A 17,528-nucleotide genomic window follows, 5' to 3' on the forward strand; every position below is an offset into this window, starting at 1 on the left:
ACAGGTGGTTAAAGAAAGGTGGGACAAGACAAGCAGCATGACACAGAGGGGTTAAAGAAAGGAGGGACAAGACAAGCAGCATGACAGAGGGGTTAAAAAAAGAGGTACAAGCAGCATGACACAGAGGGGTTAAAAAAGAGGGACATTAGCAGCATGACACAGAGGGGTTTAAGAAAGGAGGGACAAGACAAGCAGCATGACACAGAGGGGTTAAAAAAAGAGGGACAAGCAGCATGGCACAGAGGGGTTAAAAAAAGAGGGACAAGCAGCATGACACAGAGGGGTTAAAGAAAGGAGGGACAAGACAAGCAGCATGACACAGAGCGGTTAAAAAAGAGGGACAAGCAGCATGACACAGAGGGGTTTAAGAAAAGAGGGACAAGACAAGCAGCATGACACAGAGGGGTTAAAAAAAGAGGGACAATAGCAGCATGACACAGAGGGGTTAACGAAAGGAGGGACAAGACAAGCAGCATGACACAGAGGGGTTAAAAATAGAGGGACAATGGCAGCATGACACAGAGGGGTTAAAGAAAGGAGGGACAAGACAAGCAGCATGACACAGAGGGGTTAAAAAAGAGAGACAAGCAGCATGGCACAAAGGGGTTAATAAAAAGAGGGACAATAGCAGCATGACACAGAGGGGTTAAAGAAAGGAGGGACAAGACAAGCAGCCTGACACAGAGGGGTTAAAAAAAGAGGGACAATAGCAGCATGACACAGAGTGGTTAAAAAAAGAGGGACAAGCAGCATGGCACAGGGGGTTAAAAAAAAGAGGGACAAGCAGCATGGCACTGGGGTTAAAGAAAAGAGGGACAAAAGCAGCATGGCACAGGGGGTTAAAGAAAAGAGGGACAAGCAGCATGGCACAGGGAGTTAAAGAAAAGAGGGACAAGCAGCATGGCACAGGGGGTTAAAGAGACGGGCAAAGGCAGCATGGAGGGCGCAGTGTGATCATAATGGGGCATAGCATGGTGATGATAAAGGGGCACAGTAATGTGTGTGTGATGGCACGGAGCTTTTGGCAATGTAGTGTGTGTAAGATAGATGGTGGCTTATTAATGGCTGCTATTTTGCTCGCGGGGTAATGGAAATACTATTTTAATGTTGGGGGTGGAGAAAGGCCTATTTATTAATCATGGATGTTATTGATTTAACGGTGGGGCTGGCTGTAATTTTCTAAATGTAGCCAGTTTTTTTCCAAATGGGTCCTCCAACATTCCAGGATCCAGACAAGCCGCAACTAAAGAAACCAGCAGCCACATGTGGTAAAAGTGAGAAGAACAGGTAGGACAGAGCAGCATAGTGTGTGAAATGTTGGGATTCTAGTAGGGACAATGCCAATGTTTGGTGAGTCCAGTGGGCGCAGGCCAAGACTGAACTCTTTCTGTACACACTGCATTCTTCCTATACTACACAAGGGTGCTAGATGTCCTGAAAGTCAGGAGTGCTTGGACAAATGTCACACTCCGCGGAATTCAGGACCTAGTGATTTTATTGTGCTAGCCACGCCCCAACGGCACATTGGCACGCCCCCAATTGTGTGACCATGCCCATGCCTTGCGGCGGCGCAATTTTTTTTTGCTTACTCAACTATAAGGGGGGGGGCCCCATGAATTTGTTGTACCGGGGCCCTGAATTCCTCTTGGCAGCCCTGGTCACAGCTGGTAACAGGCAGCCTGGGCATGCTCTTTGCCCCATCTCTCCTATCTCTGTGCTACCAGTTCCTGCTCATAAGCTTTTACTATATTGAGTCCTGGGAGTATCTAAGTACCTGTGAGTGTGTCTAACTCTATGGGAAAGGGGGCTGCAATATGTGAAGACCTCTCTTGTTAATTCTAAAAGCTTATGACAGTTACTAGGAAGCTGTAACATTGTAAAGGATTATATTCTAGGAGCAGTGCTGTAAAGGCAATTTGACCTTCCAGTGTTTGGTTTTGCTATTAGTTCTTAGCTGACTCGCATTGTTCTCTCCCCCACCATTTTTGTTTAAATAAAAACTGTGACCATTTGCCAAATTTACATTGGTGTCTGTGTGGTTATTTACTTATTCAATTACAGTAATAGTAATAGTAAGTCTGAACAATCAAATGAGGTTTGGATGCAATGAAAGGGAAATATCAACACTTTTCAGTTTATTATTTAATGAATTGAGTCAGAGAAAACAAATGCAATGATGGCAAAGTTACAGAATCCCTCATTAAGGCAGCTCGCTGCACTTTGGCCAAAATTGATGAAAATTGGGACCGTTGTGAATGGATCATTAGAAAATAGACTGGAAATGTCTGGAAATTAATGTTAATGCTGTAAATAGTAATAAAGGAGCAAAAACAGCTCAAAATGACATAATTTTACCTATTTTTCACAATTTTTAATTAGCATTTACTGAGTAAAGATGTATTAATGCTCTGTAATCACAGAATCGTTGAATAGCTGTGAGTTTCTTTACGGAGTGACACAAGTTTAGATAATGACCAAATTAGTATCACCTCAGATTGAGATAACTTCGTATCCCGAATTGTACAGCACCAATAGGGGAGCTATAGAGTATGTCCACTTGCCTATAGATAGATTGATTATTTAGAGTCTGCTCATAATAAGACACAGAACATTCTCTGAGCCATGGACTAGTTATATCCCATACTGTAGTAGTCACTGAGTAGTGGGTAGTCATGGGAAACCAGCTATCCCTCCCAGCTGCACAGCATCCAATACCAAATGAAACCTGTGTAATTCCTTGAAGGTATCCACAGTCAATGAAAGATATTCTGAAAGTCCCAATGAATTAGCTGTCTGACATGGGGCGAGATCCCCCACTGATGCAAGAGTAGCTCTAAACTTGTATCAACCAATTAACAGAAACTGGATGATCGTGTGAAGGCTATAGGTGAACTTACCTTTTGTATTAACTATTACCTATAGCTTTCCTTCCTGTAAGCAATTTAATTTAAATGCACATACAACCTTGTCCGGTGTTAGTCATATAAAGTAGGTGTCAGCTTTGAAATATGTATATGAAAATTTATATTAATCGGTCATATATTAAATAACGAAAAATGTCCAGACATGAGATAATTAATTACAAATCAACGCTTCTAGTGTTGGTAGCATGAAGGTAAAAAGATTTAGTTAGATTTATTAAGGGTGAAACACATATTTTTACTGAAGAGACACACCAAGCCTCCCCTGTTTGGGAAAAGGCCAACCAGATTGCCACATTTGTAAAAAAAAACAACGTTAAGCTGAGTTGGCCACTGAATTATAAAAAGTTCACAGAAGGACACCAAACTAATTCTTCCTCATAAACCAAAATGTAACTTATCATATGTAGAGAACGAGGCATGTTATAGCCTGATGCGGGGCCTGTTTCAATATAAGCCACTGCAACAATGTAAAAGACCTGTCAGCCACGTGGGACCGAACTTATAAGGCTTTATCTCAACCATCATCAGGAATGTAATAGCCTCAAACTGTGTGGCTGTTTTTGCCACATAAAGTAAGTATCATATATTTAGGTTTGCTGTTATCAAGCTACAACAGGGGAACCTGTAATAGTATCAGACTATCACATGTCTTACCTACCCTGCGCTCTGCATGGCATTCCTTCACTTTCTGTCATCATTGTACAGGTCCTACCGTGCATGTGCAACCTCGACACTTTCAAACTTCCTCTGGCTTCATATTGGCCATTCGCCGGTCAGTGCACTCATTATCGGTCTCATTTCCATGCTACATTCATGGCCAAAAGTTTTGAGACACAAATATTATTTTTCACAAAGTCTGCTGCCTCAGTTGCTATGATGACAATTTGCATATACTCCAGAATGTCATGAAGAGTGATCAGATGAATTGAAATTAATTTCAAAGTCCCTCTTTTCTTGACAATGAACTTTATCCCAAAAACAACATTTCCACTGCATTTTAGCCCTGCCACAAAAATACCAGCTGACATCAGGTCAGTGATTCTCTCGTTAACACAGGTGAGAGTGTTGACAAGGACAAGGCTGAAGATCACTCTGTCAAGCTGATTGAGTTAGAATAACAGACTGGAAGCTTTAAACGGAGGGTTGTGCTTGAAATCATTGTTCTTCCACTGTTAACCATGGTTATCTGTAAGGAAACATGTGAAGTCATCATTGCTTTGCACAAAACGGGTTTCACATGCAAGGATATTGCTTGTAGTAAGATTGCACCTAAATCAACCATTTATCGGATCATCAAGAACTTCATGGAGAGAGGTTCAATAAATGTGAACAAAAAGATGAAAAAGGAGGGATTCCCGCCCTGGGCTAAATAATCCCAACTACACATACTGCAGCTAGAAAAGAAAGGGAGAATTGCTACTCCTTATAGAGAAAAATGCATCAACAGAAAGGTTATTCCAGCGCAACTGTGTAATAAATATTGACAATATTAATGTAAAAACTACGGCAGAGTTCAATTGACCACAAGTAACAAGTTTAATAAGTATAAATATATATATCAAATTAATGACAATAGATATCAAATCACTAACACAGGCACTGACACTAGATGTAATTCAAAAAGAGAATAATCGGATAACCAAGCAATATAAATATAACAGAAACAGATGTCCGTAAATGGCGGTTATCATCCTACTGCCATTTCTTCTTAGAACTGTCATATAATATCTGCAGGCACGAATCAACAGTGGAGTAGTAAATGTATACAGACCGGACTAAGATGTCCTCCGATAGCAGGATAATGTCGAACCAGAGGTGGTGTAATGTGAACAAACAGTCACCCCAGTTCCGTGGTATATAAGCTGTACGGTTATAATTATCTCATCAAGAAGTGTAATGATATTCAAAGAATCGGACCAGCAAACTGGTTTCAGCATACAGAGTGATTGGAGGCTAATTAGCGGCAACCAAGCAGCCGCCCCGATGTTCCATAGTATAAGCACTCTCCAACTAGTTGCTGAAGTGTGGACAAACATGCAGATCAAAGACCTGCCCAGGCAGGAACCGAGGTAGTAGATATGTGGTTCCACAGGTGTTTCTTTCTCCGTAGCCTGCTTATAGCAATATGCTCATCCTTAACCATATTGATGTTTTTAAAACAAAGTGCAAGTGCCAATGCTTAGCAGATAGACTGGTTGACGCATTTTGTCTCTAAACTGAGACTTTCTTAAAGCCAAAGGAATTAAACCCTCTATCCTCAGACCATCTTAAATAGAGCGAGTTCCGGAAACACATCAATCAAGTAATTAGCATCAATCTTTGTTTGCAGTTCTTAAAGGAACAAAGTAACCAGTGTATGTTTCCCATACACAACATAATTATAGCATGTAATCTTAGTCATAACTTTAAAACAGAAGACAATCTAGTAACTCATAAGTATAAATATAAATAAAAACTAGTACATAATAATAATAATTATACATACACAAATTTAAAATCAAACAAATATAATAAATTAAAAAGTATATGTTGTTTAAAAAAAAAAAGAAGAATAAAATCATAACAATATCCCATGTGTCATCCAAAAAAGGGGATTATTTCCCCATATTACAGGAGAATCAGGTGGTCATCATAATATTATTAAGAGGAATAGCTTTAAACAGATCCCTAACATGAATAACCAAAAGCATAAATAAATATTTTCATTCCAAAAAATCCAAAGCTTCATTTAATCCTTCCGGACTCAAAGTTCGCATAATTTCCTATATCTATCCCCACCTTTCAAGGTCTTACCAATTTGCTCAATTCCTGTGAGTAATAAACTAGAAGGGTCACAATTGTGGACTAATGAAAGCTGTCTCGACACACTGTGAGTTTGCAGACCCACTTTAATATTGCGTCTGTGTTCCCTAAAATGCACTTTGAGAGGTCTCATAGTCCTACCTATGTATTGGTGTCCACAACATATATACTACAAAATTGGAGTTACAATTAATATACTGATTTATTTGAATAGTTTCTCGAGAAATAATAGTAATATCCTTCTTTTTATTAGTAATAAATGTACATGTCATACACACATTCTTATTACACCTATAACACCCTGACATTTTTAATGGGAGCCATCCAGAAATGTCTGATGTCTTTTTCTTTTCAGATTTGTAATGGCTTGATGTCAGAAGGCTCCTAAGATTCCTATTTTTCTGAAAGACAACTCTGGGTTTGGTGTCTAACATAGGTTCAAGTAAAGCATCCTGTTTCAATATATCATAATTCTTAGTGATCACATTCCTAATCTTTATAGATTTATTATTATATTTTGAAATAAAGATTAAAGGACTTATTTCATTAGTTGTCTTATTTTTAGATTTACTATTTACTCTATCATCCTTCTCCTTAATTTCAAAAAATGTAGATCTCTCTCTTTCTAAAAACAGATTTTTTTTGCATCATATAATAATTGGTGTGCATGACCCCTTTGAATAAATTCTTTACATAAATTATCTGCTTGCTGTATAAACTCAAAATCTAGAGTAAAATTGCGTCTTAGACAATTTAATTGGCTACACAGAATATTATTGATTCACGGTCTATGGTGACCACTATTATAATGTAAAAGTTATTCGTACTCACAGATTTATTATAGTTTTAGTCATAATTCTATTATCTGAAATATAGAGAGTCAAGAAAATGAGTTTCTAACTGTTTGAATGTATGTGTAAAAGTAAGATTAAAAGTGTTCTGATTCAAAAATTAAACAAATTTGTGTGCTAGGATGGGACCCCTTTTCCAAATAATAAATAAGTCATCGATATATCGCACATAGAACACCAGATTTGCCCCATAGGGACCATTCCAAATAAGTGAATCTTCAAGTTGGCCCATATATAAGTGGCAAAACTAGGGGCAAATCTTGTGCCCATTGCCATCCCTAGTGTCTGTAAATAATATGTTGTGTCAAACAAAAAATAATTATGAATAAGGATGAAAGAAATAGAATCTAAAATAAAAGTACGATGGGCAATAGAAATATTAGTATCTTTAATAAGTGCTATTTTAGTGGCCTAGTACATGAGGGATGTGCGTGTACAAAGCTTGTACATCAAGTGTAAGAAAACCCATCTCTGGACCCCATACAAAATCATCCAATGAGGCTAACAGTGACATGGTATCACGAATATGCAAATGTTAAGAGGTGACCTGGGGTTGTAAATAATGGGCTACATAAAAAGATAAGTTCGAAGTCAGGTCCCCAATCCCTTAAATAATGGGTCAACCTAGTGGTTCTAAGAGGGACTTATGAATTTTGGGTAGAAAATAAAATACAGGGGTAACAGGATGTTCAATAAGCAAAAATTGGAATTCTTCCTTTGATATTACCCCTTCATTGAGGGCTTCCTGTAAAAGTAAACATAACAATTATTTATATTCAAGCGTTGGATCCTTATCCAATACTTTATAAAAAGATTGGTCACTAAGTTTATGTAATGATTCCTTAATATAATATGAAGTATTCATTACTACCCCCCTCCCCCATCGACGGGTTTAATAATGATAGACGTGTCCTCTTCCACTTCTTTTAGGGTGATTTGTTACACAGCTATGCTGGAATAACCTATCTGTTGATGCATGTTTCAATAATTGTGAAGGGTGCCCAAGAACATCCAGCAAGCGCTGTCTCCTAAAGTTGATTAGGGGCCCTACCAGTGCAGAGCTTGCTCAGGAATGGCAGCAAGCAGGTGTGAGCGCATCTGCACTCACAGTGAGGCAAAAAAATTTGTAGGATGGCCTGGTGTCAAGAATGCCAGCAAAATAGCCACTTCTCTTTAGGATAAAACATCAAGGACAGACTCATATTCTGCAAAAGGTACAGGGATTGGACTCCTGAGGTCTGGGGTAAAGTTATTTTCTTTGATGAATCCTCTGTTTGGGGCATCTGGAAAAACGCTTGTCCGGAGAAGGAAAGGTGAGCGCTACCATCAGTCCTGTGTCATGCTTAGAGTAAAGCATCCTGAGACCATTCATGTGTGGGGTTTCTTCTCAACCAAGGGAGTGGGCTCACACACAATTATGCTTAAGAACACAGCCATTAATAAAGAATTGTACCAAAACATCCTCCAATAGCAACTTCTCCCAACCATCCAAGAATAGTTTGTTGACAAACAATGCCTTTTCCAGCATGATGGAGCACCTTGCCATAAGGCAAAAGTGATAACTGAGTGGCTTGGGTATCAAAACATCGACATTTTGGGTCCATGGCCAGCAAAGTCCCCAGACCTTTATCCGATTGAGAACTTGTGGTCAATCCTCAAGAGGTGGGTGGACAAACAAAAACCCACAAATTCTGACAATTTCCAAGCATTGATTAGGCAAGAATGGGCAGCTATCAGTCAGTATGTGGCCCAGAAGTTGATTGACAGCATGCCAGGGCGAATTGCAGAGGTCTTCAAAAAGAAGTGTCAAGGCAAATATTGACTCTTTGCATAAACTTAATGTAATTGTCAATATACCATAGCAACATCTGACAAAAAGATCTAAAAACACTGAAGCAGCAAACTTTGTGAAAACCAATACTTGTGTCATTCTCAAAATTTTTGCCCATGACTGTACTCGCGTTTCAGGGATCTCAGCGTATCAGTCCTCTGCAGCTTATCACCTCTGTGTTGGTATTCTGTGTTACCTGTTCCACAATCTAGACCTGTGTTACTCTGCAGTACCTTGCGCATCATCATTGATCCTGCATGTAGCCTCAGCCACCCACTGTGATCTCAGTACTCCAGCCCGCAGTAGTGCTTCCTCATAGTCTCTCCTGTGTCTCTGCTTCCACATTACAGGACTGAGGGTCCTCTACAGCGCAGTTGCATCATCACTGATCTAGCCACTAGGTACTCAGGCTAGTAAGGACCTCAGCAATTAAGTTCACTACCGTAAATCTGTTCTCGTCTAGTACTTGGTCTGCCCGGATCCTCCAGACTCACCTACCATTTTCCCAAGCCTCTGCACTACCTTCCGGTAGTCCTTTACCGCTCCACAGTTCCTTCTCAGCCCGCTCAATTCTCCATAGAGGACCGCGACCTGCTGCTAGAGAGCAGCTAAGGCCATATCCCTTGTGGGGATCTCTGATGAACACCTCTCTACCGTTAGACTCTCTAGGTTTAAGCCTATCCTGAGCAGGCTTCAAGGTCTATTTCAAACCCAAAACACATGACACAAACTAGACGGACCCTTGCCAACATCTGAAGAGCCAGACCTGCACGAATATGACCTGTTGTCGGGTTGTATATAGAAAATGATGTGTGTGCATCATACTCGCCAATCTCGTGTCAGTGGGTTTCCTTTGCACCTATACGTCGCATGGAATGGAGTCATTGCTCCACAAAATCTGAAGATTCGATGCGCCGTCAGAAAATTTTCTGCTCTCCAAACAACTGTGGTACTGAAATGAGAAACTTGATAGAACCCGCCAATGTGAGCTCCTGTAATCTGTGGGAGCCCAATCGCAGAGACTGGGTCACCCGGAGAGAACAGGGGCATTGTTCCCAGGCACCAAATACCCGAGGCAGGGGAGAGAAACCAGAGGTATCTGACAGAGGGGACAGGGTGGGGTGTTCCTGTTGATGGAGAGGGCGCGGTGACATTGATTTATATATTTATTCAGTCATTTTCATTCTATATGTTGAAAGCAAAGTAACTTTGGAGGGTGGACTGTGTGAGGCCTGGTTATGGGAATCCTTGTGGGCGCATAGGGGGATGGGGAGATTGACAATTCCCCCTCTGCCAAGGGCTTGATACAGGGAGGGGCAATTGGAAACTGCAGTACAGGCAGTGCTGCTGACATGCTGTGAAAGTGAGTGGCGTGAGGGGTCAGGAATCCCCCACTACCTCTTGTGCAGGCCTTTACAAATCATTTTTATTTGTAATTTACTATTTAATTGAATCAGTTTTAGCTTTTTGTAGAATATTTATTTTTTCCTAGTCAGTGTAATATTACACGTATCATGCCATATTAATGTTTTTTATATCGTTCATTTATTGATTATGTGAATTCTGCAAGGGGAAGAGGCAACTGTGTGCGTTATCTATCGTGACAAGAGAGGCCAAAGCTAAACACACTTAAACTCATATATTTGTGCATGAGTCATTCACTTACCTATTCGGGGCAGGTGACCTTAATCTGGGGTTCTTTACAGTAAGGGCAGTTAAGATATGGAATTCATTGCCAGGGAAGGTTGTGATGGCAGATTCAATAGATATGTTTAAGAAAGGGTTAGACAAATTTTTAGCGGAAAGGTGTATCCAGGGATACGACCATTAATTTAAAATGAAGGATAGTAGTGGATATAGGGTAAAAATAGGACTGCAATATTGAGTCTGGGGGGATTTTCACAATTGAAACAGATTGGAGGTTGCTTACTCTGGATTAATTTCAAATATAAGTGCAGGATTGCAGGAGATCCAAAATAGGTTGAACTCGATGGACTGGTGTCTTTTTTCAACCTCATCAACTATGTAACCATCTTACTATGTAATCCCAATATAGATATATTGTGCACGAAATTCTTCTTTATGTATATGTTGACACATTGTAATTTATATATTGTTTGTTTGTGAGTGCCAGACAACAACTTTCTCTTGTTTGCACATGCACATTGGTCTCAAATTGTCCTTGGCTGCAGTCTCTAATTATTTTATTTACTTAAACCCTTTTTGATCACATATTTCAAAAAGTAATACAGTTCATTCTTATAGTTGTTTAAGTCATGGGCTGTCTCACTGTGCATTCCAAAGAACAGACTCATACGTCAGGTAACTGAAACTAAACTTGATCTGAAAAATTTCCTTTGCATGTCTATAGAGAATCCTTTGCTGCTCATGAGTATTTTGCTAACGACTAATAAACATGCCATATAGCCTCACTGGCAATCAACCAAGCACTAATATCATTCTCCTGTTTCTGTTATTATCTGACTAAAGTAACTGGGTTCTCCAAAGTCTTTAAATCTCTGGTATCTCATTCTATTTTCTTACGTTCTTGCAGACCACAAATGATTCATAAAAAAAAAAACAAAAAAAAAACAAAAACAACTATCTAGTATTCAGGGAAAGATTCTCACTCTAATACATAAAGTTACATACAATGACCAGAGCAAGGAAGACAAAAGGAGTCATTTATACAAAGGTGAGTTCTGTCGTCTACTGAGAAATTGGAACACAAGGACAAGTAACAGAATACTATAAAATGGTGTAAGTCATTTCAGAAAACCTGGTTATCAGCCATACTTACACTAAGGTGCTAAGTACTCATATTTTATTTTTTCCACAAAAATGAATACAGATTATTACTAGCTAAAAGTAAAAGGGCAAATGTTTCAGAATCCACATCAGCAAATAAGTAATTCACTTTAATCAGTGTTGTTGTGCACATGTACATGGGCAAGCTGGTAGTTCGGGAGGCAAAGCAGGGTCCGGGAGGTATCACAATATTCCAAGAGAGTAGGTAACTATGGTTTTGAGTAATGCTGAAGCACTAAATAGAAGTTAAGCGGTTCTTATTATCTCAGAGAATAACCTCTCTGTGTTAAGGCATTAACAGCCTGTTAAGGTGTCTTTCATTGCAATTACAGAGCTTAGATCATCTGGGGTAATGAAACCATAGGTCACCTGGTATTTTACATTTGGTTTTCATGTGTTCAACAGACTGAAATTGCACTGCTGGTAATCTGTTATGTGCAACTCTAATATATCATCCTTGTTGCCTGATAACAGCTTTATGTTTAGAAGAATATATGCCCGAAAATGAATAATTTTTCACGTTCAAGTGCATCTTAGCACATCATTGAAAAATGTTTTTTTGTTTGTTTTCAGTGTAAAATATACATGCAAAGAAGAATTAAAACTCTGAGAAACATACGGCCAACACCAACACTAAAAGGTAAGATAAATTAACATTTCATGTCATGTATCATGTAATAATATCTTTAAGGAGAAGTATTTTATTTTTTAATTACAAAATATAACTTACATCAGGAACAAATATAAATAAAGATGTGGGCAACACATACACAACCATTCACACTGACATTTTCATAGTATGTTTTTTAAAGTGTTATTTGTATAGTACAGTTGTTATGCTCTTACAGGACTGCCTTGAGGAGCATTGGAATACTGGATAAGAGGTGACTTCAAAGGTAGAATTAAGAAGGAGAAGGAGAAAGAGATGCTCTATGCACTTAAGCTAGGGTTGCCAAATTTGTAAGCATTGCCTGGAGAACCATGGCTAGCGTACATTTGCTTATCTTGCTGCTCACCAGCTGCCAGTCTTTGTCCTGTGATAGGTGGGGAGAGATTTTTCAATTTAATGGCAATGGATTTCCTATAAAAGAATAACTAGCATGTAAAATATAAAGCACAAGAATTGGACCATGTAACAGCAATGTAAAATATGAGGTAAAGCTCTAGTTACTGTCAGGCACTTATAACTAGAGATGCTCAGGCTCGGTTTTCTGAAAACTGAGCCCACCCGAACTTAGGGGATCTGAGTAGGGCCGCAAGCCGGCTCGTTACTTTCGCGCGTCCTCAGATCTGAATCGAGGCAAAACGCCATTGTTGCGTTGTCGGATCTCGCGGGTTTTGTATTCCATAAGTACCTCCCTCCCCAGGAGATACAGCGCCATTGCTCACACAGAAACAGGGGTAGCAGTGTTCTTGTCACTCTCTAGTCTCCGGTGCAATTGCTCAGTGCTATTGCTCATAAAGAAACAGGAGGGGTAGCAGTGTTCTTGTCACTTGACAAAAATTGACTGGAAATGATTGGAAATTAATGTTATTGAGGTTAATATTAATGTAGGGATAAATAAAGAGCCAAATTATGTGATTTTAGCAAAAAAAAAAAAAGGGATTTTAGGAAAAAAATTGTGATACAAAACAAAAACATGCAAGGGCGGTTTTGCCAAAACTAAAACTAAAACACGAAGATAATGCAGATCTAAAACCAAAACCAAAACACGGGGGTCAGTGAACATCTCTACTTATAACACAAGCTTGACAGAGGAAAGAAAGGCAAGTCAGTGTGGGAAGTAAATATATAAATAGTGTACCTTGTCTCTTGATCTAATTATACATATGTACCAGCAGGGCCGGACTGGGACTAAAAGTCAGCCCTGGCATTTAAAACACACAGGCCCACCTCTAGTCCAGATAATAATAATATAACAGTACTTTTTGCAAAGGTCATTGTTATACGGTGTCCCGTGAGATACAAATGTATTACGAGCAGCTTGACTCTCTATTTGCAGCATAGGGCTTACAAGTGTCAGATAATGGTATGGACAGGACCGGCAAGAGAAATTTGGGGCCCAGGTACAGTGAAATTTTTTGGGCCCCCCTCAATAGACGAGTAGCAAATAAACTGTGAAAAGGGCGTGGCCACATTGTGCAGGGGGTGTGGTCAACATAGGGCATTGATATATATATTGTATTAAAATATTACATTTATAACGCCCCTCCAGCCACATTATGACACCCCCAGCCCACTGTACTTATCTATGCTTCTAATGGTGCTGACATCCATCAGGGTGGGAACTTCTTGTAGCGTGAGCAGGGAAGCTCTTTGTCTCACGATATTACTAAATCTTGTTTAAAGCTGCGTCCTGCCCATGGAACGGGAACAGCTATCAGCTCCCTTCCCCTAACCAGAGCTGGATTAAGGCTCGGGGGGGGGCAGGTTTTTTAAGACAGCAGGGCCCCTTTTATGTAACATGGTTATCATTTTAGACAAATACACAGGCAATACTATGTGCACTACTGTTAAATGCACACAGCTCTGCCTTGACAAGCAGTACGCTGTGAAGCGGGGCATACCTCCCAACTGTCCCTGCAGTTGGACTAAATCCTGACTAAGTGAGACAGTCACCCAAATTCAGGACTGCCCCACCAGATTCACAACAGTTGGCAGGCTGTTCTGCACTCTCGTATCTGTTCTTAGGGTCGGACTGGGCAACAGGGGGACCTGGCTATCCCCCGGTAAGCCCCAACCCTGATTGCTCCCCTCTTCATTGGTGGGGATTGCAGAAAACTTTAAAAAGAATACTCACTTGACCGCGACGCTCACCAACTCCTCTCTGCTCCGTTCGCACTGAATGTCGAGTGTGACGTCATCACGCCCGACGTTCAGTGAGGAGCGCTGCCGAGAGGAGTCGGGAAGAAGACAGAAGAGAGAAGAGAACAAAGAAGCCAATAGATAAGGTAAGTGAAGGAACGGAAGCAAGGGGGCTAGCACGGCGGAGTGAAGGGGGAGCATGGCAGAGTGAAAGGGGGGCCAAAGCAGCATGACAGAGTGAGAAAGGGGGGCCAAAGCAGCATGGCAGAGTGTGAAAGGGGGGCCAAAGCAGCATGGCAGAGTGTGAATGGGGGGCCAAAGCAGCATGACACAGGGAGATGAAGGGGGGCCAGGAGAAGGGGGGGAAAAATCAGCATGGAGGGCGCAGTGTGATCATAAGGAGGCACAGCATGGTGATGAAGGGGCAAAGTAATGTGTGTGTGGTAGGTTGTGGCTAAATGATGGGTGCTTTTTTGTTTGTAGGATGAAAGTGGGGTAATTTAATTTTATAGTGGGGACAATTCATTTAAGATGGGGTGGTTTGGGGGCTATTAATTGAATGTGGGGCTGAGTTTGAGGAGCATGAGGTCTATTTATTAAATGGGAATATGAATTATTTAATGGTAGTGATGGTTGCGGGAAATAGGTATATTTATGCAATCGTAAATGCGATTAATTTATTGCAGGGGCTGTCTGGAGGGAGGGAAATAGATTTATTAAATGGGAATACTATTACTTTAATATTGGGGCTGGAGGAAGGCCTAAGTATTAATTGTGGTTCCTATTGATTTAACACCGGGGCTGGTTGGAATTTTCTAAATGTACCCATTATTTTTTCCAAATAGGGACCCCAACATTCCAGGATCCAGACAAGCCGTAACTAAAGAAACCAGCAGCCACAGGTGGTAAAAGTGGCAAGAACAGGTAGGACAGTCTGTCAAATGTTCTGAATCTTGTGCAGGCTTGGCTAACCTGTGACACTCCAGGTGTTGTGAAACTTCAAGTCCCAGCATACCCTTCCAGCAATAAGCAGCTATATATTGGCAAAGCATGCTGGGGCTTGTAGTTTCACAACACCTGGAGTTCCACAGGTTAGCCAAGCCTGGTCTAGTGGGACAATCCCTATTTTTGGTTACTGTTCTGCCCAATCTAAGGGGGCAGGTAAAGACTGTGTACTCTTTATATGCACACTGCATTCTTTATATACTACACTGTTCTTTGTGGGCTGACCACCCTCCCTCTAGTGCCTGGTCTCGCCTCTATGATGGCGCCCACACACACACACACGCTATATTAAAATACTGCGCCCATACACACGCTATATTAAAATACTGTGCCCACACACACACGTATATTAATATGGCCGCACACACACAAACGCTAGAATAACATGGCCGCACACACTATATTAACATGGCCACGCACACACACACACACTATATTAACATGGTCACACACACACACTTACCTTGTTGCTTCACTTCCCGATCCAGCCATCCGCATGCCCAACCGAGCAGCAGCACCTCCCTGTGCACTGCTCGGCGAATGGAGATTCACTGACGTGCGGTCTATGCAAGTAATCACATGGGGCGTGCACCACGTGACAGGTGCAGTCCCATGTAATTACTTGCATCGGCCGCACGTCCCTGAGTCTCTGTCCAGAAGTGCCAGATCCCCAGTCTGGCCCTGGGTACCAGTCTCCTCTTTCTTTTTCTCCTCAGCAAAATGCATAATGCAGCCCTTCCATTTTTCAAACACGTGCCATACAGAAATCCATTGAGACTAACGGAAGCACTTAAAGATTGAGGACATTGGATTAAGCAAAGGGTTCCCACACAGCGTTTGTTCCAGGGTAGAGCGTCTCACGAACCACATATAAAAAAGACAGCAAGCTGAGGCTGCAGACATATTATATAGAATGCTTCTTGAAAATGGGGGGGGGAATTAAGATAAGGAAAGCCACAAATGCTTATTTTTATATCTGATTGCATGCTGCTGCGATAATAATGTTATAAAGAGGTTTAAAATGAGTTAGGAGGAGGGCATGGTGACATTTCGCATCACCATACCCCCACCCCCACTATAAAAAACGATATTCACGCCATTAAATGGAGGGGGCAAATTTTGTTCATTTTGCCTACTCTTCCGGGAGTTCGTGAGGACTCCCCGAAATTCTGGAGCCTCCCAGGTATACCAGGAGAGTAGGCAGGTATGATGTAATGTGAAGGAGGAGTATTGCTGATTGCTATAATGTGGGAGGTAATGCTGATTGCTATTTTGTTTATGGGTATTTATTTATGTAATGGAGGTGCTAATAATGTAGAAGAATTAGACCTATTTGTTAAATTTTAATGTTTTGGATATAATGTTAGAGCTGGTTGGGTGTGTAATACCCTGCGTATCTCAGGTATATTATACATGCATGTATGCAGAAATCTACATCTCCCAGATTGTCTCTGGGAAGCTCATTGCAAATTGTTTAAGCCATTTTGGGGTGGACAAACTGCAAACTACAGCTCCAGGCTGCACTAGAAGCATGCAGAGACAGTTAGACAAAAACCTTGCAACCGTGGGCATTTTTGGCACCAGAATGTACTACGAGGCTTCATGAGATTGTTGGTGGAAAGGGGGAGGGGTCAAAAACAGACTGGTGGAAGTTAGTGAGTTGTGCTGTGTAACTGATGGCTAGGATAATGCTGAATCTTCCCACAAAGAGCCATTGAGAGCGGTTGCTGAGCAATTGTCTGAGGGATGTTTGCAGCAAAAGTATGTCAAAGCCAAATGTAAAGGACAGCTCAAAAGGAAGCATCTTTGGAGTACAGGAAAAGGCAGTGGCAAGCTAGGCTCATGACATATCAGCAGGACTCATATGAAGACAGATAAGTTTTTGGTTTATTCCAGCCAAATCTGCTGTATTTATAGTTATCTGCAAGATAACTGTCAGGCCGTTAGCCTTCTAAGGATAACAATAGCAGGACACTAACCGTTATTAACGCTACTGAACTAATAGGTGCAGAGACTAACGTACCCCTGGCATTCGCCAGGGACCCCCGCAAGGAGGTTTGGAATTCGCTGCACAGGGTACGCAGGTCGCGGTCCTATTAGCCAGTCACCGATGTAGTGTAGAAGGGTCAGACGGTCCGGGTCGAGCCAAACAGGAATAAACAGTACCAGGGAGAATCCAAGAGTGTAGTCAACAGGCCGAGGTCGCAGTACAAAAGGGTCACAAGATGAAGGAGAAGTCTCCAAGCCGGGTCACAACAAGCAGGAACACAGGGAGCACAATCAGGTTCAGGAACCAGAAACACCAGGTTTAACCTGTTACTCTGGCACCCTTATGGCGCCAGAGCCAGGTTTAAATAGGTTCAGCAGGCTAATGATTGGAGGAGCTAGAGGCGGAGGGAGACAGTGAGGAAAGAAGTGACGAGACAGGGCGCATGCGCCCGCCAGGCCAGACAACGGAAGCAACACTCGCGCTGTGGTCCGGAAGAAGGAAGGCGTCCATC

General features: G+C 41.3%; 1 protein-coding gene across 1 annotated transcript in view; it reads left to right on the forward strand.

Annotated features, from left to right (window-relative positions):
- The window catches only part of CARMIL2 (capping protein regulator and myosin 1 linker 2), a 1,059,949-nt gene that overhangs the window by 638,610 nt on the left and 403,811 nt on the right, over window positions 1-17,528 (forward strand). The window contains exon 30 of the mRNA XM_075188807.1: window positions 11,790-11,856. Within this exon, the coding sequence (XP_075044908.1) occupies window positions 11,790-11,856 (67 nt within the window). The remainder of the gene's footprint in view (window positions 1-11,789; window positions 11,857-17,528) is intronic.

This window comes from Mixophyes fleayi, chromosome 10, assembly GCF_038048845.1.
Source record: "Mixophyes fleayi isolate aMixFle1 chromosome 10, aMixFle1.hap1, whole genome shotgun sequence".
Classification (NCBI taxonomy): Eukaryota; Metazoa; Chordata; class Amphibia; order Anura; family Limnodynastidae; genus Mixophyes; species Mixophyes fleayi.